This window comes from Oncorhynchus mykiss, chromosome 7, assembly GCF_057628025.1.
Source record: "Oncorhynchus mykiss isolate SJ-2025 chromosome 7, ASM5762802v1, whole genome shotgun sequence".
NCBI lineage: Eukaryota > Metazoa > Chordata > Actinopteri > Salmoniformes > Salmonidae > Oncorhynchus > Oncorhynchus mykiss.
The window spans coordinates 59,691,190-59,715,377 of record NC_143028.1 but is presented as its reverse complement, the minus strand read 5'-3'; the positions used below and the strand labels follow the sequence as shown (position 1 = coordinate 59,715,377).

General features: G+C 40.8%; 1 protein-coding gene across 9 annotated transcripts; it reads right to left on the bottom strand.

The window, feature by feature from the left end:
- Positions 1-64: 64 nt before the first annotated feature.
- Positions 65-22,770, bottom strand: LOC110528267 (ADP-ribosylation factor GTPase-activating protein 1). Of its 9 annotated transcripts, XM_021610183.3 has the most exons (14): positions 22,504-22,770; positions 22,131-22,201; positions 20,334-20,443; positions 19,894-20,065; positions 19,629-19,729; positions 11,620-11,706; positions 11,059-11,170; positions 9,078-9,134; positions 8,955-8,987; positions 7,582-7,611; positions 5,195-5,251; positions 4,702-4,761; positions 4,232-4,299; positions 65-4,132 (listed from the first exon to the last, which is right to left on the bottom strand). In XM_021610183.3, exons 2-14 carry the CDS (start codon positions 22,188-22,190, stop codon positions 3,754-3,756), a joined length of 1,326 nt encoding a protein of 441 aa, XP_021465858.3. In that variant the 5' UTR covers positions 22,191-22,201; positions 22,504-22,770; the 3' UTR covers positions 65-3,753. The 9 variants fall into 9 exon arrangements, with proteins under 9 accessions (XP_021465858.3, XP_021465860.3, XP_021465859.3 ...); XM_021610185.3 differs by lacking the exon at positions 4,702-4,761 and having other exon boundaries at positions 4,232-4,293; XM_021610184.3 differs by lacking the exon at positions 7,582-7,611.
- Positions 22,771-24,188: the final 1,418 nt, after the last annotated feature.

Below are 24,188 nucleotides of genomic sequence, written 5' to 3'. Positions count from 1 at the left end.
AAGTGACCTCATGACACCATCTTCTAAAAAGATATCCACCATGAGAAAAAAGAAGTAAAAAACATACATGTACTACGTTTTTATTTAGCATACAGACAACAGGTGGTGCACAGAAATACACCCAAAACCGGAACTGTTATATATTTATAGAGTATTTATAGAGTACAGTACGATAAGGGTCAAGCCTACCGTAATCTTATGGTTTACATTAGGGTTAAGGGCACTGGAGGAAATTATCTTCAATCAACCACCATTATAGAACGCGTGTATAGACAGATAAATTAGTGGAACTCAAAGAAAACTCGCCAACGCCCAATGCACTTAGAAATACCAATTATGTTTTTAAAAATAATCCTCAACTATTTGTTTCTTCAAACCGTAGTTACATTAGGATGCAATAACCATTTAATTTACAATATCGAAAAATAGCAATTTGACTGAACAATGATATCTACAAAACATTGTGGGTTGCAATCTCCAATGTGACAATCAAAACATGAAGACAAAGAGCACATATTGTACTTTTGTGATTAGTTATTTTAGGCCTATATTTCACATGATGTGAGATTTTGTAGATCTATAAATAGGATATAACATTAAACATCCTTTAAAGCACTGGAATTCATTGATAAAAAAAACAAACATTTTGGGACTGTATAAAATGCTAATTTCCCTGGTGGAACTAGCATGATCACTTCGTTCACCTTCAGGCTGGTTCCACTAGACTGATTAGTTTTAACTGAAAATGTTAAGTCTTCATAAAACTTACAGTACAAGGAAGAAAAAAAATCAACAAAGCATAAGAAATATGGAGGCAAACTAAACAGCAGCACCTCGTTTTACTTTAATATTTTATCAGACATGCTGTCCAGCTAATAAGGGAGAACACACACTCTTCAAACCAAACTGACAATGGTTTATCAATAGACTGAGGTCAGCTCTTTAAGGCTGGTAACATTAAAATAGAGGGCAGGGGAGATGGAGCACTATTACAGAAGATGCACTACTACACAAACATTGCACAGTTATCCTAGTTTACATCTCCAGTCATTATGATTTTTTTGTTCAGAAAACATGCAACTTTTAACAGATGGTCTTTGTTGCCCTTTTAGCAGAAGCAGTTCTCTTTCACACAAGACAATGCATGTCATGCCGCATCAGCCCATAAACTGTGGTTCCACCAAAAAAAAACAGCCAGGGGAAGGAAATGCCAACAATCTGGTGCAACTAAGAAATAGTAGCCTCGTCATCTTTCTCAGGAGTAGAATAATTATCTAAGTAACGCCTCACTCTCCTCACACATACAGGGGTGAAATTGAGGGTTCCAAATTGAGGGAGACTGCAAAACAACTAATTCATCTGTTAAAAGTGACCTTGGTAGTCACTCAAAACATGCATAACTCAAACAAGGCCATGATTAGGCCTAGCCAAGCCTACATGGCTGATTTTGGAGTGAATCTCTGGAACCACCTTATTCTGCACTTCCATGTAAAACATGTGGCTCATTTTAGAAGTCCAGCAAATAGCTCGCTTTCAAATCAGCAGTATTCAACATCACTCCTTGAGAAGTGAATGTGTGTCAGAAATTCACTGCACAAATCTGAATTTTATATCAAACTTTCCTTTAAAGATTATTACATGAATGGCCTGAGATGTGTTCTTTGACCGTCGTTTGATTCAACATTCGAGTTCATAAACGTGCATACTTGGAGATCAACAAATTCAGATGCAACACTTACCACTGAGACTGAAAAGCTCAGCACACTAAGAAAGTGTTGACTTTTAGGTGTTAAGAGGACAGACAACATAGACTAGATCCCACTACAATGAAGTTCAGAGGTCACAGAAGGTTGCTGTGGTGGTCCCACAGGTTTGGCAGTATTACATACATGCAATTAAGCATAAGTCACCCCAAAAACAAATGTGCCCAGTTCAACACACAATCATGTTACAGATTAACATACATACTGTACATTAAATGAACACATGCTCATTCATATTACAGTTAGCAGATGAGATTAATACAATCAACAACCACCGATTGGATGGTGGAATAGTATTTTTATACCATCAACCTCTTTAGACAGGGTTGTATATATTTTTCTTTATTTAACCTTTACTTAACTAGGCAAGTCAGTTAAAAACAAATTTTTATTTACGATGGCCTATATACCAAAATGTACTTCAACACCTGTTCATCATCAAAATAACCAAGTAGTACTGACTCAGTCTTCTCTTAGGGTTTCAATGAAAAGAGGGCTGAGAATGTATAAGATAAAAAAATATTGTTCAAATAATGTACTTGCATCATATGAATCCAGCAACTACATTTACCAGCAACTACATCCTACCAAGGTTAGTTGCTGTCATAAATTGACAAAACAGAACGTTTTGTCTAAGTTTTGGTCAACACCGACAGCACTGTTGGGGTACAATCCAGGGATGCTGGCTTTACATGACAAACACACTAGAGTCAAGTTCCTTGTCAACTTCATTATGCGGCAACAAAGTGGAAATCCCTGTTTCTCATGGGCCAACCAGTGAGCTCCTCTCACTCTAGACACTCTGGTTCAGTAGGTGACTGCTGCCATCTTTAGTTAGAATGACTTGAACGCCTGAATATAGAGCAGGGCTATTCAAACTGGTGGCCCACCGGCCAGATCCGGCCCATTTATTGAATTAGACTGGCCCTTTGATCAATTCTGAATATTTATAAAAGATCTGCAAAAAAATCCCAGCCAAAATGACAAGCAGCATTGTGGTTGTCTAAAGTGTAGTTTTGGGCATATTTAGCACCTAGGTGGCATGTTGATCATTTTTTGTTCATATGAATGTCTCTAGTGTTTGAACGGTTTAAGCTACAAAATATTATGACCCCATTCCTGAAAGCTACGAACACGTACATGACTTCTGTTCCCCTCGCTGACGGCTCACAGGGACTCGTTAGAAAAGATTGCCAAAAACATGCACCTAATGACTGAGGGAAATTAATTCAAAAGAATACTTGGCATTTACTTATTTGAATGGTTTTTATTGTAATGCTTAGTTTGATGATTTTCTAATGGCCTGATTACTTTTAAGAAGCTTTTAATAGTGGTTTAAATAAATAAACGGTGAGCAAGCATTGCACCTTTTCTTTATCAATTATATAAAGAAAAAGTGGTTGCACCTCGACTCACTTTGGTTGGGCACCTTCCACTTCTTTTCTAATTACTTTTGGCAACATTTAAATTGGACAAAAATGTCTTTATTGGTGTCTCCTTAGAATAATCACATGGGAAATATCCAGCCCCCCTGCAATTCACCTTTATTTCTTTACATCTGGCCCTTGTAAGAATATAGTTGAATAGCCCTGCTATAGAGTCATAAAACCAAGATTGCACCTTGCCTTCTAATATGGAAACAACTTTAAATATTACATATGATTATTCCCCTGCTCTCACTTTGATTTTTGAACTCCTGCAATTAAAGGTCACTTTATTTACACACATCCAGCAAAAATAAAACACTAAACCGCTTTAAAGTTTGTGAATATTCAGGTATACTCCATATGCATGGAGCTCAATTTACTTTCAATTGATTCTTATTGAGGAATAACACAAAACTGGCATCGAGCGCAGCCCAGGTTAGAGACAGGACTGTGCAACTGTAAAAGTGCCAGAAAAAGGAAGGAAAGAAGGCGGTGAAGGAAAAAAAGGCAAGGAGGGATAGAGAAAAAGGGAGAAATAGTGCAGGTGAGGGAGTGAGAGGCCTCTACCAGTCTGCATTGTCCCAGGTTTCCTCAGCAGGTTTGTCAGGGGCAGCAGCGGGGCTCTTCTTGCCTTTGGTCTCTCTGCCACTGTTGTCCCAGTTGTTGTCCCAGGCCTCCCAGCTGTCTCCAGTGCTGTGTTTGTTGTTGGTTGCTACCTCTGAGCCCCAGTTGTCCCAGCTGTCAGAGCTCTTCTTCTCTGTGGCAGAGTTGTCGACGTTGGTCCAACTGTCGCTGCTTGGAGACTTCTTGGGCTTGGAGGAGCTGGTGCTCCCAAAGGTCTCCCAGAAGTCCTGCGCAGGGGCCTGGCCTGGTTCTGGGCCTGAGGAGTTGCCCTGGTAACCCTCAGTGGCGTCCATGTTTTGGTAGCTCTCTCCTTCTGACCTGTGGGAGAGGGTTAATCAAATAAAGCCACCCACCTAACTAAGAACATATGGTATGTCACATCTCCAAGCCAAAGTCCATTTTAATATTTGACGTTACCCGTCCTCTGGCTTTCCAGCAAAGAAGTCGCTCATGTCTTTCCAGCCTTTTGCACCAGCGCCCTGGACCTGAGAAGAGGACACACGTCAAACTCCAAAAAACATCACTAGATATGAAATTACTTTAATAAAAAGTTAACTAATGAAATCAAATCATTGACCTCTGTATTCACATTGTCCTTTACTTGAACAACTTAATATAATACGGGTACAGTTCAAATCTACATACTCACCACCAGAATAACAAATGGCAGCAAGAGAAATGGGAGATCAAATTGAATGATCTTCAAAATATACATTAACACACCCAAACCAGTCTCCTTTTCAGGATACGTAATGGGGGTGACAGCACCTGAATATTTAGTCATTCTAAACTTGGGAAAATTTCTAATGAAAGCCTAGCTTCCCATGACCCTTGATCAGGAGACTGGTTGTCGGTTTGCAGTGTGGCAGAGGTCTGCCTTCTCCTACCTTGGATGCCAGCCCAGCAATGCTGACGGACATTTCATCTAGCAACTTGCCATCTTTTACCTGGACAAGCCAAATCACCGTTAATTGAAATGGAGACAACTCACAGCATCAAGAGGTGGGCGTGTAAATAAAGACATCACCCACTAAAGCTAGCTCAGGCAATATTTATTATTGAGAGCAGTACATATTTTACTGTGAGCAGTGGTTAGGCTTCAATATTTTACTGAGAGAACATTAATACATGTGGTGATTAGCCTACTTATAAGGAGAGAGCAGGTGATTTCAGTCTCAGTCAATACCCACTTTAAGCAGCTATGTGGAATGTTTCTACATCAAGCAATTAGCTATTACACATGCACCCTATCTAGTCAGTCACAACAGCAGACATTCCGAAGGACACAGTGCACATTCAAATTTAAAGCTGGTTCAATTAAGCATATTAGCCTATAGGGACCCACCACCAAATTAACATTAACTTCAAACACAATGTTACCTTTTCGTGGGTAGGTTTGATAACATTCTCATTTAATGTCTGTCCTAACTCTGTGGCCTAGTTGGGAGTGAGGGAGAAAATGTGTGAATCAAACGAACAATCGACATTCACGCCAACACAAGACACTGAGTTTGAGTAGTAGGCAGCTGAGGCAGGCGGGGGAACTGTCATGCCATGACTAGGATGTTAAACGAGCAGTCAGCACAGCGGACGGACAGCTGACCATCAAAGGGTACTGAGCAATGGAACTCATGCATGGATGGATAACCCTATGGTTGGTGAGTACGAAAGTAATGGTCACTTTACCCTGCCTTCATGTACATATCTACAGTGGGGCAAAAAAGTATTTAGTCAGCCACCAATTGTGCAAGTTATCCCACTTAAAAAGATGAGGCCTGTCATTTTCATCATAGGTACACTTCAACTATGACAGACAAAATGAGGGGGAAAAAAAAAAATCCAGAAAATCACATTGTAGGATTTTTAATAAATTTATTTGCAAATTATGGTGGAAAATAAGTATTTGGTCACCTACAAACAAGCAAGATTTCTGGCTCTCACAGACCTGTAACTTCTTCTTCAAGAGGCTCCTCTGTCCTCCACTCGTTACCTGTATTAACTGGTTATCAGTATAAAAGACACCTGTCCACAACCTCAAACAGTCACACTCCACTATGGCCAAGACCAAAGAGCTGTCAAAGGACACCAGAAACAAAATTGTAGACCTGCACCAGGCTGGGAAGGCTGAATCTGCAATAGGTAAGCAGCTTGGTTTGAAGAAATCAACTGTGGGAGCAATTATTAGGAAATGGAAGACATACAAGACCACTGATAATCTCCCTTGATCTGGGGCTCCAAGCAAAGACCTCACCCCGTGGGGTCAAAATGATCACAAGAACAGTGAGCAAAAATCCCAGAACCACACGGGGGGGACCTAGTGAATGACCTGCAGAGAGCTGGGACCAAAGTAACAAAGTCCAGGCCCGACTGAAGTTTGCTAGAGAGCATTTGGATGATCCAGAAGAAGATTGGGAGAATGTCATATGGTCAGATGAAACCAAAATATAACTTTTTGGTTAAAAAAAAAATCAACTCGTCATGTTTGGAGGACAAAGAATGCTGAGTTGCATCCAAATAACACCATACCTACTGTGAAGCTTGGGGGTGGAAACATCATGCTTTGGGGCTGTTTTTCTGCAAAGGGACCAGGACGACTGATCCGTGTAAAGGAAAGAATGAATGGGGCCATGTATCGTGAGATTTTGAGTGAAAACCTCCTTCCATCAGCAAGGGCGTTGAAGATGAAACGTGGCTGGGTCTTTCAGCATGACAATGATCCCAAACACACCACCCGGGCAACGAAGGAGTGGCTTCGTAAGAAGCATTTCAAGGTCCTGGAGTGGCCTAGCCAGTCTCCAGATCTCAACCCCCATAGAAAATCTTTGGAGGGAGTTGAAAGTCCGTGTTGCCCAGCAACAGCCTCAAAACATCACTGCTCTAGAGGAGATCTGCATGGAGGAATGGGCCAAAATACCAGCAACAGTGTGTGAAAACCTTGTGAAGACTTACAGAAAACGTTTGACCTCTGTCATTGCCAACAATGGGTATATAACAAAGTATTGAGATAAACTTTTGTTATTGACCAAATACTTATTTTCCACCATAATTTGCAAATAAAAACAAAATCCTACAATGTGATTTTCTCATTTTGTCTGTCATAGTTGAAGTGTACCTATGATAAATTACAGGCCTCTCATCTTTTTAAGTGGTAGAACTTGCACAATTGGTGGCTGACTAAATACTTTTTTGCCCCACTGTACCTCGTACCCCTGCACATTAATCTGGTACTCCTTGTGTATAGCTTAGTTCTTGTGTACTTCATTCTGCTTATGGAAGCATTTCACGGCAGTCTACACCCCTTGTATTCGGCACGTGACAAATAAAATGCTTTTTGTTTATAACGATGATATCATGTCTTTCTTCGTAAATGACAGGAATGTTGACACTCCTAGAACAGGTTCTAAACCATTTGGTTTTATGAGCCACCAAAGTTAAAGTGACCAAGAACTTCATATAAATACATTTAACACTACAACCTTTGACAGTAAGATTATCCATCATCTTTAAAAATTAAAAGGGGACCGGACAATGTTAGTCTGCAGCCAAGCAAAAGCTTACAGTAACAGTACAGGTTGGGCTACTTGTATGCATCCACCATTTCACAGGAGTGGGTTTAGAAATGTTTACATAGAATATCAGACAGGACACTGATGACCAGCCAACAAGCTCTGGGTGGTTGGGAATGAATGCATTCATAAAAAACAGTAAGTAAATGAGATATGCAGGTATCATACGGACAGAGAGCATGCATTTGTTATTGGTTTTACCGGCTCTGGGGGCGGCTTATAGCCCCTTAACTATGTTCCGAGAAAGCGAGGTTAAAAAAGCATCAAACAGTTCCAACATGGTAAATTCACAGTTATTTCTGTCCAGTTAATTTATGAGCAAAAATACAAGGGAAACGTGTGGGGGGGGTAAAAAAATCTGTGTTCCATGAGCTCTGAAGGCTAAACATTTACATTGCAGTTTCTGCTGCAGAGGGAATAACATGCATTAAGGGCATCCATAGAAACAATTAAGTTCTAGAATATATTTTTCAGTGGGTACATCACATGGAATTAGGAGACTGAGCCTCAACCAATATATCGCTTTGGTTGAATTATGATCAATGAAAATGTCTTATCACTCTAATTATCATAGCTTGGTATTTCCTTCGGGACGGGGGCTAGAACTTTGTCTCTGTTTAGCAGAGCATCATGTTAGTTATTACTTGAGCCATGAGAGAGAATGAGCATATGAATGGTTTCCTTATTCAACAAAAGGGGATTCATACAATCACGTCTTTATCAACATTGTTAAATGGCATCTTAGACTTGTAAGGTTAAAATAGTTTGTTTGAGCTCCCGAGTGGAGTAGTGGTCTAATGGAATGCATCGCAGTGCCACTAGAGATCCTGGTTTTAGTCCAGGCTCTGTGGCAGCCGACCACGACCGGGAGATCCAAGGGGCGGTGGACAATTGGCCCAGTGACATCCGGGTTAGAGGGTTTGGCTGGCAGCGATCTTCTTGTCCAATCGCACACTAGCGACTCCTGTGGCAGGCCGGGCGCAGTGAACACGGAGTCGCCAGGTGTACGGTGTTTCCTCCGACACGTTGGTGTGGCTTGCTTCCGGGTTAAGTGGGCATTGTGTCAAGAAGCAGTTCGGCTTGGCTGGGTCGTTTCGGAGGATGCACGGCTCTCGGCTGTTGCCTCCTGAGTCCGTACGGGAATTGCGGCGACAGGACAATTGGATACCAAAAAAAATTGGGGTGAAAAAAAGTTTGTATCTACACATCCATGTAAATAGTCTCATCTAAATACACAAGTTTTTTAAGTTGCAAAATTATGCCAGTAAAAACATTATTCATAACGTTATCTTCGCAGTCAGGGTTTTTTTTCTGGATAAAAATGGCTTAGGTGGTAGGCGTGGCAGGGGCAATGGGCATAGTTGCCAACTGAACACTTTAGGTCCTCGTGGCCAGGGAGAAAGTTTTGCTGGTTTAAAGATCATTTCCTGCAATTTTACAATAAGGCTAAATGAAAATTGAGGAAAAAATAAAATACGGGGCCCAAAAAAAACACTATGCAGCAAAAACCCTAGTAGTAACTAAAGACAAAACTCATCAGTTACTAATAACGGTTTAACAAAAGGAATTCATACCTTTAGGGTTGCTGAAGTTGCAAGTTTTGCAGTCTGTTTCAGTGAAAAGATGTGATAACGCAATTAATAAACAATCAAATGAAGTTCTGTGACAGGATAACAACTTTCCTTAAAGATACTTACGTTATCCTTGGCAACTGCAGCAATTTTGCTAGCTCCGATGGTGAAATTGCTCCAGCCCTATACAACAAAACATGTCATACGAGTCATCATACCTCCCAAATGGTACTATTACAGCTTCAAAACTGGGAACTCTGAAATCTAAGACTTCAGTGCGTTCAAGACAACTGGGGGGAGCTCCAACTGGAAAAAACCTTTTTGAACACTCATCCAACTCGGAAACTCAGGGCATCTTCCTAGAGCTCTGACTTTGACCTGAAGATCAGAGACAGCATGATTTGACATTTGGGGGGCCAGAGTTCCCAGTTGTCTTAAAAGCACCACACACACAGTTGAAGTTTACATACACCTTAGCCAAATACATTTAAACTCAGTTTCACAATTCCTGACATTTAATCCTAGTAAAAATTCCCTGTCTTAGGTCAGTTATGATCACCACTTTATTTTAAGAATGTGAAATGTCGGAATAATAGAGAATTATTTATTTCAGCTTTTATTTCTTTCATCACATTCTCAGTGGGTCAGAAGTTTACATTGGTATTTGGTAGCATTGCCTTTAAAATTGTTTAACTTGGGTCAAATGTGTCAGGTAGCCTTCCACAAGCTTCCCACAATAAGTTGGGTGAATTTGGGCCCATGTCTCCTGACAGAGCTGGTGTAACTGAGTCAGGTTTGTAGGCCTCTATGCTCGCACACACTTTTTCAGTTCTGCCCACAAATGTTCTATAGGCTTGAGGTCAGGGCTTTGATGGCCACTCCAATACCTTGACTGTCATCCTTAAGCCACTTTGACACAACTTTGGAAGTATGCTTGGGGTCATTGTCCATTTGGAAGACTCATTTGCAACCAAGCTTTAACTTCCTGACAGATGTCTTGAGAAGTTGATTTAATATATCCACATCATTTTCCATCCTCATGATGTCATCTATTTAGTGAAGTGCACCAGTCACTCCTGCAGTAAAACACCCACAACATGATGCGTTACCCCCGTGCTTCATGGTTCGGATGGTGTTCATCATGCAAGCATCCCCCTTTTTCCTCCAAACATAACGATGGTCATTATGGCCAAACAGTTCTGTTTTTGTTTCATCAGACCAGAGGACATTTCTCCAAAAAGTACCATCTTTGACCCCATGTACAGCTGCAAACCGTAGTCTGGCTTTTTTATGGCAATTTTGGAGCAGTGGCTTCTTCCTTGCTGAGCGACCATTCAGGTTATGTCGATATAGGACTCGTTTTACTCGTTTAATACAGCATCTTCACAAGGTCCTTTGCTGTTGCTCTGGGATTGAGTTGCACTTTTCGCACCAAAGTACGCTCATCTCTAGGAGACAGAAAGCGTCTCCTTCCTGAGCGGTATGACGGCTGCGTGGTCCTGTGGTGTTTATACTTGCATACTATTGTTTGTACAGATGAACGTAGTGCCTTCAGGCGTTTGGAAATTGCTCCCAAGGATGAACCAGACTTGGAGGTCTGCATTATTTCTGAGGTCTTGGCTAATTTCTTTTGATTTTCCCATGATGTCAAGCAAAGAGGCACCAAGTTTGAAGGTAGGCCTTGAAATACATCAACAGGTACACCTCCAATTGACTCAAATTAGGCTCATTTACATATCAGAAGCTTCTGAAGCCATGACATCATTTTCAGGAATTTTCCAAGCTGTTTAAAGGCACAGTCAACTTGGTGTATGTAAACTTCTGACCCACTGGAATTGTGATACAATGAATTATAAGTGAAGTATCTGTCTGTAAACAATTGTTGGAAAAATGACTTGTGTTATGCACAAAGTGGACGTCCTAACCGAACGTCCTAACCGACTTGCCAAAACTATAGTTAGTCAACAAGAAATTTGGATAAAAAAACAAGTTTTAATGACTCCAACCTAAGTGTATGTAAACTTCGACTTCAACTGTACACACACAGAGACCCGTCTACTGCAGAGCTATGCAGATTCCTAAATGCTGTGCCGTATTACTGCCGTACCGAATAAATGGAAGAGAGCGCGTTGTTCAGGACATCATCCTCCTTCTCTGGAGTCGGCGTATTCCCAAAGCCAACATAGCGGTTTTCCTGATTCCCACTATAACTGCCACCGCTACAGAGGAAATTGTAAATTTGCATGAATGACAAGTCCTCATAGGGTGATCAAAAACATATAATATTCCATTTAGCCAATGGTTTTATGGAAAGCAACTTACAATCATGCATACACATATGGATGGCCCCAGCAGGAAAGAAAACAATATGGATGAAATTGAGCTTTAAGCAAAATGTTAAAAATGTTGTATTCTGTGGCATCTTTTGTTTTAAGACCCTGTGCTACATTTTGGGTGAGCACTCACAGAATAAGTCCTTAAAGTTTTTAAGTTTCATAATTAGGGTTAAGAATACATTACATGAGAAAAGCAGATTAAAGTGTTCTTTAAACAAAACAAAAATGTTCTGTGGCATCTTTTGAATTTTGACCATGTGCTTTATGTGTACTATAAGAGAAAAGCTGTGCAGCTGCCTCAGAGAGGAGTGTCATTGATACAATGGTCTCACCTCTGATAAGAGTTCACATCGTCACTCAACCAGTCCTCAAAGGCCTTGTCTGAAGGTTTGCCCGAGTTCTGACCCAGGCCCCCTGAGCTACATTGGAAAACAGATGACAGAATATTATGAGACTTGATAACATTGGACATCGGTACTTTGGAAATATTCATGTAGTCGAATACTTTAGCTAAATAACACTATTTTCACCTTTACCCATAGATTTTTAGGTCATATCGCCCAGCCCTAACTTATGGGCAATTCACAATATACAGTGATTTAAAAAAAAATGTTATCTAAATAAGCTTTGCTGTACAATTAAAAAGGTCAAATACACTGCATTTCAAACAACCAGCAATAATCTCATGAATTCAGGTCACATGAAATTAGGCTAAACAAGCCCCACTAATAATTGTATTATTTTATAAAAAAATAGTTTAACCTGCTTTTCTTGCAATAATCACGGATCTGGCTTTCAAGTCTATGAAAATGTCAGAAAAAAAATGTACTAATGTAACCAGACCCATACATAATGCACATTCACTAATAATGACCCTTCTTGTAGCACTAACTAGAGAAAATTAACGCAGGTCTCAAACAATCTCTCATGGGCAAACTGGCATGCTCGTGAGTAGCAGCTATTCTTTACGTTTCAAGTGTAGTCAACTTGGATCTATTTGCTTGCTAACAAAGCAGAACAGTTATGAACACACTTCTGTTCACCTCCAAGGGTTGAACAACATGCTAGCCTGTCCACTTTGTTCAGATGTTGAAATCAAGTGGCCTACTTTAGAGTTTCCGATTCCTTATATAAAAGGTATGCTTATTCCACATTTATACCGCGCTTGACAAACTGCACATACATTTTTCAGAATGAATGTTCATTAATACTCCTGTTTAAGTAGCATCTTATTTGCATGCAATTTGAGTAGTTGAGACCTTTAAAAAAGGGTATTGTTAAAAGGATAACTTCTCTATTACAGTAAAATAATGTCTCAATGTGTATTGGTGTCCATATGACCCATTCTGTTGGACCAAACCTTTTAGCAACATGAAATCTTATTCAAATCTGTTCATATACATTGCCAGGAAGAATCACTTATTTAAACATTGACAAAAACCACTTAGATTTAATTTTCACATATTCATATTCGTAATTTTCACATATTCATAAATTCGTCAAATGTTTGGGAATTACGTATATTAAGGCATTTGTTAAATTTCTTAAGTAATATAGTGAGAAAGCAGCTGTGCGTTTGGACAATTAATAGACACTGGAGTAAATAAAACCGAATAAAAACCTTTGTCTTGTCCAGGACCGGAGTCTACACAGACCGGTGTGCTATAGCCAATCAGACCTACAGTAGAACCTATATACAAACAAGCCATTTGCCACAGGATCCTGCCATCATTCACTTTGAACTGGACCGTGTGTTTACAGGCAGTTGCAACACCATGACTTTAGATCATTACAACACAGTCACCAAAAGCCACCAGAATGGATTTCTGCAAATAAGTAAACACCATGGGAGTCCTCTTACATTTGGAAACGTTACAGTCCTGTTGATCAAACCACTATGAAAAATGGTAGGCTCTCTATCCATCAGTTATGTACATCAACAAGATCAACAACTAATGCTAGCCAGAGCAAGATGAGCTAAAATCTAACGACAGAAAACTAGATAAACCCTCAAACTTTTTCAGCTAGTTGCCCGTCAATTTGACTGATAAATGGGGAATTGTCACCTTGTCCTTCTGTAGCTTGTCTGCCAATGCCACAGACAAGACATGACACGCAGAGCTCTGACAAAGTGGGAAGCATGAACAAAGGAAAGCATTAGCAGAATCTCTAACTCTTGGACTCAGTTGCTGTGAAAGCTACCGTCCCGGGATCCTGCCAGATTCCATGTGTAGAGACACGGAAACCCAGCTAGCTCGGCAGTCTCAAACAGAAGCCCCTATTGAACGTTTAAAGCTGCAGGAGCTGTGTTTACTTTGCTTTATTCTGGGACAATGTGGACCACCTGGACTTTCAATGTAGCTTGCAGAGGCCTAAAGGGGTGAAGTGGCTACTCTTAGCAAACAAGTAGCGAACCTACACTAGCTACTGGGGTAAATCAACACCCGCCTACTTTTTTTTTTTTTACCCCAGTAGCCAGATGCCCTTCTGATGGAAGTGTCGCCACCGTGTCGGCTGTCCACAGCCGACTGGCCGGTACTCTGTAGGGATACCTTCCCGGTCTCCCCCTTCCTTGGAGACATGAGCTAGTGGGATGCTCCTAGATGACTTTGGGGATGTTCCTGTTCCCGACCCCCCCCCCCCCCCAAAAAAAAATCTTGGCTTCCAGACTGTCCACGCATTTCAAGGCTGCGTTGAGAAAATGACTTAAGACCCAAGACTAGCTCAGTTTATCCCTACCATTGTGACAATGAGTTGTCATAAGGTTGCATCAAATGTACATTATCTTCCAACGACCCTGGGATAATGTAAGTAACTTAATTTATATCCGCTATTGATCCTACAGTTTTTGTATGCAGTAATCATGTGCCTATGAACCAGAGTTACACGGTCAGCACTGAGGCAGCGTGCCCTAGTAGGAAGTCCACTGTGTGCAGCTTACCATCAGCTCCAATATAAATAACATGAGCAAGTCTACTTCTGATAAGCTACTTCCCAGTAAAGCATTAAAAACAATCAAGCAACCCAGGAAAGGCCTAAAAATAGCCCATATACACATACGTTGCTTAAGAAACAAGGTTCATGAAGTCATTAACTTTAACAGATGACATTCATATTCTGACTCTCTTTGAAACTCATGTAAGTCCCTTAATGTGTTTGAACCCCAGGAAGAGTAGCTGCTGCCTTGGGGATGCCCAATAAATACAAATGCATGCTTGTCCCAACCAAGCACCCAAAGCTAACTGGCTAAAGTTGGCTAGTTAGCTACATCCAGACAAATGAGAACACCTCACTCTGACCAGTGGTGAAAAAAGTACCCAACTGTCACACTTGAGTAAAAGTAAAAGATACCTTAATAGAAAATGACTCAAGTAAAATACTTGAGTAAAAGTATTTTGTTTTAAAATATACTTAAGTATCAAAAGTATAAATCATTTCAACCTCCTTATATAAGAAAAAAAAAACAGATGGCACAATTCTTTTTTTACGGATCGCCAGGGGCACACTCAGACATTTACAAATGAAGCATGTGTGTTTAGTGAGTCCGCCAGAGCAGAGGCAGTAGGATGACTAGGGATGTTCTCTTGACAAGTGTGAACTGGACCATTTTCTTGTCAAAATGTAATGAGTACTTTTGGGTGTCAGGGAAAATGTAATGAGTACTTTTGGGTGTCAGGGAAAATGTAATGAGTACTTTTGGGTGTCAGGGAAAATGTAATGAGTACTTTTGGGTGTCAGGGAAAATGTATGCAGTAGAAAGAACATTATTTTCTTTATGAATGTAATGACGTAAGAGTAGCCAAAAATATAAATAGTAAAGACATCCCCAAAAGCTACTTAAGTAGTACTTTAAAGTATTTTTACACCACTGACTGACCATTTTATTCACCTTAGCAGAGCTGGTTAGGCTGTTTACATGTTATTTAGAGCAATGTTTCCAAACCTTGGTCCTCGAGTACCCCCAACAGTTCACATTTTTATTGCAACTCCAGGCAAGCACACTTGATTCAACTTGTCAACTAATCATCAAGCCCTTAATGAGTTGAGCGAGGTGTGTATGTCCAGGGCTACAATGAAAATGTGTACTGTAGGGTGTACTGGAGGACCAGGGTTAGGAAACACTGATCTAGAGCATTCTTGACTAACTAATACTTTTTTGGAATATGTTTACTGACACCGGTCAAATTCAGGTGTTGCTTGTTTGGAAATTCATAAGTTCTGCACTCTGGCACAGTCAGAAGAGAGTTTTGAAATCGGAGTAGATCGCCAGAGTGAATTTGCAAACGATATGCTAACTGGATAAGTAGTTCAAGTTCTTGCTAGCTAACCAAATGATACCTGCATCTCTAGCTGTGTATGACCACCGAATAACAATGAGGGGGGGGGGGGGAAATTCAGTCACTCACCCACTCCAATGGCATGACATCCTCCTAGCAGCTAGCTAACATTAGGCTCTGTGTTTTGAGCTTACTTCATAAATAGATATGCTAGCATATTAGCCACGTTATGTCTGACTTGTGATCATGTCCCATGCTAGTTTGATTGTATTGAAATTCCCAGCCATAGTTTCAATGACTATTCTGGACAAATGTAACAGTGCATCCTGAATAGAGGCAGCAAACAATGTCCCAGTCAAATTTGATGGACTAACTCCACAATAATGCTTACACCACATGACTGTCAGGGCCTGGCTCCCTAATGAGTGGGCCTCCATCTACCCAGACCCATCCATGTCCACGACCCTGATGCAAACAGTGCACATCACAAAACCTACTAAATCAACACTTCGGTCTAAACTTTCAGTACCTGGTTTGCATACCCATTGCCTTAGCATTTACTGGTAGATAAAATTGAAATGTCTTTTCTATCCTACCGACTACCGAAGTCCTTCTGTGAACTGCTCCATGCCAAAACCAGTTGAGAGCTGTGCGCTCTTGCTGCCTGCAGATGATATTCTGCTGCAACTAGGCTGTGTGCGGTGCACATCTGAATATATTTCACGTGCTCAACTTCATAGTTGGCACTATACATTGGGGTAGGTAGCGTTCTCCTCCTTAATAACAGTAGTTAGTCTGTTCATCATATTTTATAGGCCTACCTACTGCTGCACTGGAATGTCTCTCTCCTTGGCCCTTAGCCGAACTCGGCTAGGCGAACTGAATGAGTGCACTCACATATTCCCTTAAAAAAAAGACTACCGTTTGTCCATTTGAGACACCGTAGCCAGTATACACTTCAAAAGTCACAATTAATCCAAGATAACGCAAGAAATGTAATTACATTGATGTTTTTACCAAGGAGATCTTAGCCGCTCAACGTTACAACTAACTAACATGTTTGGTGCAGTATTTCACAATGACATTTTTTCACGAAAACAAGTTCTCAATGAATGGTCAATAGTAATGAGTATTTGCCAATCTATGAAGGGTCGTAGACGTCGGCTACCGACAGACTTGCCTCAAAACATTGTCTGAACAACCGAAAAACCCCTTACCGAAGTTCAAAACGTCATAAAATACTGAGAAAAATATACATGCAACATGTGTTGGTCCCCTGTTTCATGAGCTGAAATAAGATCCTAGAAATATTCCATATGCACAAAGTGTATTTCTCTCAAATTGTGCACAAATTTGTTTACATGCCTGTTCGTGAGCATTTCTCCTTTGCCAAGATAATCAATCCACCTGGCATATCAAGAAGCTGACTGAACAGCATGATCATTACACAGGTGACCCTTGCGCTGGGGACAATAGGCAACAGTGCAGTGCAAAGGTGCAGTTGTCACAACACAATGCCACAGATGTCTCAAGTTGAGGAGTACACAATTGGCATGCGGACTGCCGGAAAGTCCAGAGCTGTTGCCAGAGAATGTAATGTTAATTTCTTTACCATAAGCCGCCTCTGTCATTTTAGAGAATTTGGCAGTAATTCCAACCAGCCTCACAACTGCAGACCACGTACAAACACGCCACACCATGACCTCCACGTCTGGCTTCATCCCCTGCGGGATGGTCTAAGACGAGCCACCCGGAAACCTGATGAAACTGGGTTTGCACAACCAAAGAATTGTTGCACAAACTGTAAGAAACGGTCTAAGGGAAGCTCATCTATGTGCTCGTCGTCCTCACCTCACTCAACAGAGTGTTTCAGTTCCTGCCAAAATCCAGCAACTTCACACAGCTATTGAACAGGAGTGAGACAACATTCCACGATCAACAGCATGATCAACTATGTGAAGGTATCGTGCTGCACAAGGCAAATGGTGGTCACACTAGATTAGAGGTCGACCGATTAATCCCGAATGGCCGATTAATTAGGGCCGATTTCAAGTTAATAACAATCGGAAATCTGTATTTTTGGACACCAATTGAGAAAAAAAAATGTACACCTTTATTTAATCTTAAGTTAACTAGACAAGTCAGTTAAGAACACATCCTTATTTTCAATGACGGCCTAGGAACGGTGGGTTAACTGCCTATTTCAGGGGCAGAACGACAGATTTTCACATTGTCAGCTCTGAGGATCCAATCTTGCAACCTTACAGTTAACTAGTCCAACGCTATAACGACCTGCCTCTCTTGTTGCACTCCACAAGGAGACTGCCTGTTACGCGAATGCAGTAAGCCAAGGTAAGTTGCTAGCTAGCATTAAACGTATCTTATAAAAAACAATCAATCATAATCACTAGTTAACTACACATGGTTGATTATATTACTAGATATTATCTAGCGTGTCCTACGTTGCATATAATCTGACTGAGCATACAAGCATAAAGTATCTGACTGAGCAGTGGTAGGCAGAAGCAGGCGGGTAAACATTCATTCAAACAGCACTTTCGTGCGTTTTGTCAGCAGCTCTTCGTTGTGCCTCAAGCATTGCACGGTTTATGACTTCAAGTCTATCAACTCCCGAGATTAGGCTGGTGTAACCGAAGTGAAATGGCTAGCGAGTTAGCGCGCGCTAATAGCGTTTCAAACGTCATTCGCTGAGCCTGTGGTTGTTCCCCTTGCTCTGCTGCTTCGAGGGTGGCTGTTGTCGTGTTGCTGGTTTGAGCCCAGGGAGGAGCGAGGAGAGGGACAGAAGCTATACTGTTACACTGGCAATACTAAAGTGCCTATAAGAACATCCAATAGACAAAGGTTAATGAAATACAAATGGTATAGAGGGAAATAGTCCTATAATTCCTATAATAACTACAACTTCTTTCCTGAGAATATTGAAGACTCATGTTAAAAGGAACCACCAGCTTTCATATGTTCTCATGTTCTGAGCAAGGAACTTAAACATTCGCTTTCTTACATGGCACATATTGCACTTCTACTTTCTCCAACACTTTGTTTTTGCATTATTTAAACCAAATTGAACATGTTTCATTATTTATTTGAGGCTAAATTGATCTTATTGATATATTATATATATTAAGTTAAAATAAGTGTTCATTCAGTATTGTTGTAATTGTCATTACAAATAAAAAAAAAACTTTGTTTTCAATCGGCATTGGCTTTTTTGGTCCTCCAATAATCGGTATCGGCGTTGAAAAATCATAATCGATCGACCTCTACACTAGATACTGACTTCTGATCCATGCCACAATTTTTTTTTTTTTTAGGTATCTGTGATTAACAGATGCATATCTGTATCCCCAGTCATGTGAAATTCATAGAATAGGGCCTAATAAATGTATTTCAATGTTCAGTGTATATGCACAAACCCTTCCAAATAGTTTCGGCTGGGAAGCATGCGGACGCCTTAAGCAACAGCCCACTCGTCTTGCACACATGCAGGTTATGCACACAAACATTCTGATCCTGGCTGATGTGTTGATTTTTATTTGATTGATCAAATATTTAAAAACGGTGCTTAAATAAATTACATTAACAAAAATTAAATGAATTTCCAGGACTTCTCCAAAACATTACAGATGTGATAATTTCTGAACTTTTCCAGGCCTGGAAAACAACATTTTAAAATTCTATGACTTTTCTACGATTGTCATGACCATACCCTGGAGGTTTCACTCAAAAAAAATATGTCCAACACATTTCTATGGGCTTATTTTGGACTTAGGCTTGTTGCCTACCTTCCCGCCTTTGGGACAACGACTCCCATTGTTAGGGCGGAGACATGAACAGCGTGTCATTATATTGAGATGTCTGGTGTAAATGAGAAAGTGCACACAGCACAGAAGGAGCGAAGTAGACAAAACCAAAAAGACAACATGAAAACAAGCAGACATAAAAATGAATTACAAAAAACCTTGATTCTTCCAATACAGGCATCTGGAATGTCGCACAAAAACATGAATTTGAATAAATACAAAATATCGGCCAGCCTTACTTACCGATGAGACGACGAAAGTCCTGTCTTGGGCTGAGGTGGAGTCCAGTCCTTGGCAGAGGAAGTTTCAATAGACCACTCCTTCCCTTCTGCAATGGTTGCAACCTGTCAATGGAATACAGAGGAATGGAATTCAGTGAGTGAGACCATTCAATATGTCCTGTCTGATATTAGCATTGGAAATTCATAAATGGACATTTGGAGTGTCCCCAGCAACTGTGCTGAGCATGATCATTAAATTATGACTCATGAGAGTGAGACTTCTTCACCTTGTCTCTGAAAAGTGCAGCAGCTCTGCTGTTATATTTGTCCTGCATGGTCCAAGTGGCATCATAATCATCTTGGAGTTCCAGAAACATACGGAACTTTCCGTTCCCTCCCGCCTTCATCTTCTCCAGCTCAATGTCCTTCCACTTGTCCATGGTAACAGAGCGCACAAAGCTACAGTATAGAGATCACATCAGGGGTTCAATACTTCCAAACACACTGACTAACAGTCAGGAAAGAAGAAATGTGGATGGCTTCTGGCTGTGGTGGGTTAACAAAGCACATAACTGCTAATAATTCTTAGAAGAGCACGGCTAAAAGCAATAAACAATTTATCTAGGATAAGAGAGGATTTTGACATTCATGCACATGCCTCTGCTGGCAAGCATAAATCCCAGCACAATCATCACATTTGTCATTTTGGAACTTTAAAGTTACTCACCTAAGGTGCACTCCCAAGCCTCTGTGTTTGCCAGAACACTCCAGACAAATCCAGATCCCATAGGTAACACTAACCCACTGAGGGTTGAAGCCCCCACACTCAAAGCAAAGCTGAGAAAAGGAGGGGGAAATGTTGCCTAACCATTTGATGTCATTGTTGACATTGAAAAAGTGAATATGGACACAGGACAGTTATCACATTGAATATATCAGCAGAGATTGTTCAGCCCTCGCTACTGTTTTAACTTGTGTCCATATAAAACCTTAGGTAGTTCACCCTAGGCCCTGAGCAATCAAGTCGTGGCTAAAGTGAGTCGTGAAGCATGCTTCCCAGTCAAAACAGTTGACTGGGGGTTCTTAATGTTTAATATACTCACGGTAAATGCAAAATAATTTCAATTCAAATTGCGTCAGTCAATCAGTAATGTCCGACCTTCATCCACAGCGCATCTGCTAAGTATTCAGACCCCTTGACTTTTTCCACATTGTTACGTTATAGCCTTATTCTAAGATGGATTACATTTGTTTTTTTTCCCATCAATCTACACAACACCCCATAATGACAAAGCAAAAACTGTTTTTTTTAAATAAATCATCGCAATTTTATTTTAAAAAGTATCACATTTACATAATTATTCAGACCGTTTAATCAGTACTTTTTTTAAGCACCTTCCAGCGATTACAGCCTCGATTCTTCTTGGGTATGACGCTACAAGCTTGGCACACCTGTATTTGGAGAGTTTCTCCCATTCTTCTCTGCAGATCCTCTCAAGCTGGATGGGGAGTATCGCTGCAGAGCTATTTTCAGCTATAGTCTCCCAGTCCCTGCCGCTGAAAAACATCCCCACAGCACGATACTGCCACAAACATGCTTCACCGTACGGATGGTGCCAGGTTTCCTCCAGATGTGATGCTTGGCATTCAGACCAAATAGTCCAATCTTGGTTTCATCCGACCAGAGAATCTTGTTTCCCATGGTTAGAGTCCTTTAGGCAAATTCCAAGCAGGCTGTCATTTGGCTTTTATTGAGGAGAGGCTTCTGTCTGGCCACTACCATAAAGACCTGATTGGTGGAGTGCTGCAGAGATGGTTGTCCGTCTGGAAGGTTCTCCCATCGCCACAGATGAACTCTGGAGCTTATTCAAAGTGACCATTGGGTCTCCCCCAATTGCTCAGTTTGACCGGGCAGCCAGCTCTAGGAAGACTCTTGGTGATTTCAAACTTCTTCCATTTAGGAATGATGGAGACCACTGTGTTCTTGGGGACTTTCAATGCTGCTGGTACTATTCCCCAGATCTGCGCCTCGACAACAATCCTGTCTCAACACTCTACGGTCAATTCCTTCGACCACATGTCTTGGTTTTTGCTCTGACAGGCACTGTCAACTGTGAGGCCTTATAGACAGGCGTGTGCATTTCTAATCAATTTAATTTACCACAGGTGGACTCCAATCAAGTTGTAGTAACATCAAGGATGATCAATGGAAACAGGATGCACCTGAGCTCAATTTCCAGTCTCATAGCAAAGGGTCTGGATACTAATGTAAATATTTTTTTTATTTATTACAAATAAGCAAGACATTCTAAAAACCTCTTTCTGCTTTGTCACCATGTGGTATTGTGTGTAGATAGATGTCTGAGGATTTTTAATTTATTCAATCAATTTTAGAATAAGGCTTTTAACATATCAAAATGTGGAAAAAGTCAAGGGGTCTGAATACTTTCTGAAGGCACTATCTTTGGCTATACTGCTCAAACAGCAAGCGAATGTCGTTAGCTATCCAACAGTAGTTACTCACGTTGTTTTCCTCCTGAGTTCTCACTTCCTTCAAAACTCTTCTAGTCCTTGGGCTTGCCATTTTGACTGACACTGAAAGAGAGTAATCATTAACAATCTTAAGAAGAAATCACGTCCCATTTACCTCTTATCAACGAGCCATCAATGCACCACTAGCTAGCGGCTAATTTAGGCAGCCTTGGACAGACATAACGAGCTATCTAGCTAAATAATCAACACTACTCGAAAACAATGAAAATACGAACTGACAGCAACTACCAAGCTGAATGGCATCCAATAGTCTATGTATGATATATTGTGTATCTGGAGCTAGCTAGCCGTCTAGATAACGCCGGTAGCCAACTGCCTGATGTTAGCTAGTGCTAGTCTCTTACCAGGCCGGATAATGTAGAAAGCGTCTGGCTTGCTTAGTTCGATATTACTTTTTTCTAAAGAGGTGGAGTTAAAATGTATGGAAAATATGTGTCAGCTCAAATTAAATCCATTGAGAAGAACTACGAATGCTAGCTGATGTCAAACACCGGTGGCCATGTTGAAAACTAGCTAGGCAATGGCAGATATGCCTACGTTGGCATTGCAATGCATTATGGGAAAGCGTAACTCTTCTTCTTCTTCTTCTTCTTCTTCTTCAATCGTATATTGGCGATCGCAGATTTTAATGAGCATCCCGCCACCTAACGTGTGGGATGGAAATAGGATTCCCCAAAATGGAACAAAATACACCAAAAAATAACTACCAAACTATCAAAAAATAAATAAAACTTTTCTTTTAAAAAATTAAACAGATCTGATCCCTACACAGGTTCAAGAGGAACCTGGGAGGGCGGGTCTTCTGGCGCCAGTACCCCAGATATAAAATCCCCAAACCTTTTCTGTCGCAGCCACAATAATGTCCAGTTTTTCAGATTTATTTGAGACTTGTGCTGTACAGTTTATAACTGTGGCAATGAATGCAACAAAATCCACCTTTTTAACACACAGGGTATATTTTGACTGGCAGCAAACATTTACAACAGGTGCGGTGCGTCCACTACCATATCTTCACTAGCATCACTTGTTTCCTCAATTCTTTTTTAATCACCTTCACATAGGATATTCAATTGACCTCTCTGACTTTTGCCACCTCAATCTCCTTCACCCTTGCAGGGCACTCCAGGTACTCGGGGTCATGATCCCCACCACAATTGCAACACCGTTGTCCTACCTACACACCTTTCTTCATTATACTCTGTCCATCTGCACACACTTGAAACATGATCAAATCCTTTACAATTCTTACACTGCAGTGGTTTGGGGACAAAAGCTCTTACAGTGTATCTTACAGTGTATCTTATAACCAAGCTTCACATGCGTAGGTATTTGCTCTTTATCAAAAAACAACAGGACCGACAGACTTTCTTCTTTTTCTCCATTCACCCAGTGGGTCAGACGCAGGGCACCAACCACACCAGGAATTGTCTTCAGGTATTCAATATGAACATCCATCATCACCCATGAGATGACTCCTTTGACGGGTGCTCTACTCCGAAGTTCAAATCACAAACTTCTGTTGTTCTGATTATTTTGAGGCCCACTGCAATCTCCTGCTGCTCTTCAGAAATACAATTAATCAAAATAAGACCACTCCTGGTCACTCTGACAGGCTCCACTTTTCCCAGCGCATACTTCCCCATTTTCAACACCTCAAACGGGTTTCCAAAATATGCATCCTGACTCAACAAACGCATCCCAACAAGAAGCGATTCATTATCATTCATACATGTATCCAAATTTAGACATTTTGTTCCAGTTTTCACTACTACTGTTGTCCATTCAGAACATTTGTTTTCACCAACTTTGCTCGACGCGCTGCTTGATTCGAATTCAGCATCCACTTCCTCCATCTTTTTCCTGAACCGGAACCGTGGTCCTCAAACATCACAATTTGTTGATGATCCGTGCTATCAAGCATCCTTTGGAAGTGCCTTCCCTACACCCGTAGCCTAACCTTTAAAAACAAATTTTATTTTATCAGGGAGTCATACTGAGACGAAGGTCTGTTTTACAGATGAGCCCTGAA